General features: G+C 29.5%; 1 protein-coding gene across 1 annotated transcript; it reads right to left on the reverse strand.

Annotated features, from left to right (window-relative positions):
- Positions 1-1404: 1404 nt before the first annotated feature.
- On the reverse strand, positions 1405-2325 carry LOC112783867 (uncharacterized). Its single transcript, XM_025826946.2, has one exon. The coding sequence runs from the start codon at positions 2162-2164 to the stop codon at positions 1583-1585; it is 582 nt and encodes a 193-aa protein (XP_025682731.1). The 5' UTR covers positions 2165-2325; the 3' UTR covers positions 1405-1582.
- Between the last annotated feature and the right edge of the window lie 1304 nt (positions 2326-3629).

Here is a 3629-nt window from a genome sequence, read left to right on the forward strand (position 1 = left end):
AAATACCAGCAAAGGCGTTAAAGAAATTATCAACATGACCTTCCTTAGTGCTAACGAGTGGAGTTGTGTAGATCCTTTTTGCTGTTGATGGCTATGCCGGAGATGACTGAGGATCGGTTCGTGCGACTATTTTAGCTGTTAGTTTGTAGTTTTATTTTTGGTTTTATTTTTGGTTATGCTATGTTTCGGTTTGCTCCACCTTTGTTGTGTTGAGCTTTGCTTTCAAAAAAAAAAAAACATAGAACCCTAATCCTTTTCATCTAATTTCGACTTCTTCTCTTTTCTATATTCACAGCAAAAATTCGTTTTCGTTGGCGACTTTGAATGGAAGAACGGTAAACAGAACGATCGATTGTTCTGGGTTCCAACAACAAAATCGGCGACTTTGAATTGAATAACAGTAAAAAGACGATGGATTGTTCTGGTTACAGCAACAAGATCGACGACTTTTGAAGATTAGAAGGAGGAAAAAGAAGGTATATCTTGAGAATGAAGGAGAGAGAAGAAAACGAAAACGAAAACGAATTTTTGCTTCTCTCTCCTTCATTCTTAGGATATACCTTCTTTTTCCTCCTTCTAATTTTCAAAAGTCGTCGATCTTGTTGCTGTAACCAGAACAATCCATCGTCTTTTTACTGTTATTCAATTCAAAGTCGCCGATTTTGTTGTTGGAACCCAGAACAATCGATCGTTCTGTTTACCGTTCTTCCATTCAAAGTCGCCAACGAAAACGAATTTTTGCTGTGAATATAAAAAAGAAAGAAGTCGAAATTAGATGAAAAGGATTAGGGTTCTATGTTCTTCCCTTTTTTTCCAGCAGCATATACAACGACTCAATTCTAATTGTTTTTCTTTTTTTCTTTTAAATAATTTAGTTAAGATTTATCACATATGGTAATTTGATTTAACCAGAGTTTAATGTATATACAATGTATTAAGATATATATATATATATATATATATATAAAGTATTTAATACATGTATTTAATTCATTATTTTTATTTTTAAAAATTAAAAATTCATTCACTAATTGGAATTAATAAATATACTTATCACCAATTAATTGAAACATGTAAAAAGAGTATGTAATACCCTCAAATTAGTTGGGTATCGGATAAATCACCAAAAACTAATTACCATGGTGCCAAAAAAATAGTAGCCGAATAATATATTTCAAAAAGGTTAGCAATTTATTAAATAATTCTCAAAACGATGATAGTTCAGTTAAAAAAAAAAATAATCATAGTATTGATGAATAGCTATTTTTGAATAATTTATGTATGATTATCTTTCAAAATTTTTTTATCATTTCTTTTTTAAAAACGATTTTTTGGTTAGATCTTTTAATTTGTTGTTACTTATATTAGCTATTGCATCGAACATCAAGCATATCAAAGCTACAATGAGGGAAACCTGATTACGTTTTATTATAAGAGAGCACACACATATTTTATTACACCATTGGGTGGATAGGTTACGAAGAAGAAGAGCAACAAGCAAGTAGTCATGAAAGAGGTAGCTAGTACACGCACACCCACGTGTACGCGCACATATATTGCCACGTTGGATCGGAGGAATATATTAGACACCCTTTGCTGTCCAGTCAGCCTTGTATGAGCCGCCACCATGATGATGAGGATTCCAACCGTCCATGTTCATATGGTGGTTTTGATAATATGGACTGCCGTGGTTGTTAAAGCCATGTCCATGGTTGTTCCAATTATTGCGATGCTCATCCATCTTATGCATCTGCATGCTGCCTCCGCCGCCGTGATGCTCCTCGCTATAGGCGGCTTCTTCGTACTCTGTCTCTTCAGAGTAATAGCCGCCGTGATGGCCACCATGGGGATTGAACTTGTGGCCACCACCGCCGTTTGAAAACATGTTATGGTGATGAGTGTCTCCAAAGCCATGCTTCTTGGCGCCGCCGAAGAAGCCGGGCCTGCTTGCTCCACCACCATGGTAGTCCATGGCGGGAAAAGCGCCATGTGGCTTCATGGGCATACCTGATGATGGGAAATGATTCTTGTGGTAACCGTTATCGGAACCACCGCCCCAAGATTCTTCATGGAAGGCATAGCTCTGTTGCTGTTGAGCCTGAGTGTCCATCCACATGCCATTGTCACCGTAGTGTTGTTGTTGATAAAGAAGACCCTTTCCCATCTTTTTGTTTAATTTCTAGTAAAGAGATCTTTGATTGATGTGTTGCGTTTCTCATTTAGCGATTGTCCTTTTATAGGCACCTCCTCAATCAATCGTTGCAATAACATTCTTATTTATTTATTTATTTTTTAAATTAGGAGTGGAACCCAAAACTTTTAAATAAAGATGAAAAACCTATATCATTTTAGCTAACAACATACTTATTTAATTCTTACCCAAAAATAACGTATTTATTTAATTTTCTTGCAATATAAAGATATTTTATTCATGAATTAAATTACCTATTATCATATATATATATATATACAAATAATTATTTAAAAATTTGCTGCGTGAATAGGTTTCAAAAAGAAAAAATAAAATAATGAAATAAGTATATTAAATGTGTTACGTCATCTTTTCCACCAAGATAAAATTAATAAATTCATAACTTTATTATGTGCTGGTAAAAATAGATACTAATTCATCCTACTATTACAACAACAACAACAATAATAATACTCTCCTTACCACTAAATTATGTTATTTTTTATTATTTTAAATATTAATTATTAATTATATAATAAAAACGTATAATAATTTTTGTAAATATAATTTTAATTTTATATTCACTTATATTTAAATTAATTATTTTTTTATTATTTATAATTATTAATATAAATATAATTAAATATATATAAAAAAATATCAAATATTTTTATTAATTACAATATAATTATTTTTTATAATTATATGATATTATTAATATTATTTTTTAATAAATACATATAGTATATAACAATATAATAAATATAAATTAATTAATTAGTTATTAAAATAAAAAATATTTACTTTAATATAAAAATAAAATTAAAAAATTTTTATTATAAAAAATACTAAAATTTTATATACTTATTCAATAATAACTAGATTATAACTTGTTGGTTATCATTTGTTGAAATTTGATTGTTTTTAAAATATATATATATATATATATATATATATATATTAACTTTTAATTTTAAATTTTAGACTATTTTATATTTTTTTATTTACGTAAAATTGATTTTGTCGGTTCAATCAATAACTCATTAGTTAAACTAATAAATCAGTAGTATGATCAATTTGATTACGAATTTAGTTCTGACAACTATAATATCAAGCATCTTGAAATCAAATAAAATGCATTTTCTTTAAACAATTATGTACTGCTATACTGTGCTGGTGATCAGGGGCGTAGCTTAATATTGGCAATTAATGGTCATGGCGCTCTCAAGGTTTTTAAAACGAGGAATGTTAGGGGGCAGTAATTTTTATGATTTGTAACCATCAAATAGCTATCAATAATGATTTTAATAATGGTATGAGATTTTATCTAATGGCTCACTTTTTTTTACTAGTTACATACAGACCAGAATTTAATAAAATTGCTGCTCCCTAGATTTTTCCTTTTAAAATTTAGAAAAAATAATCATTTATACTCATA

Source organism: Arachis hypogaea, chromosome 20, assembly GCF_003086295.3.
Source record: "Arachis hypogaea cultivar Tifrunner chromosome 20, arahy.Tifrunner.gnm2.J5K5, whole genome shotgun sequence".
NCBI lineage: Eukaryota > Viridiplantae > Streptophyta > Magnoliopsida > Fabales > Fabaceae > Arachis > Arachis hypogaea.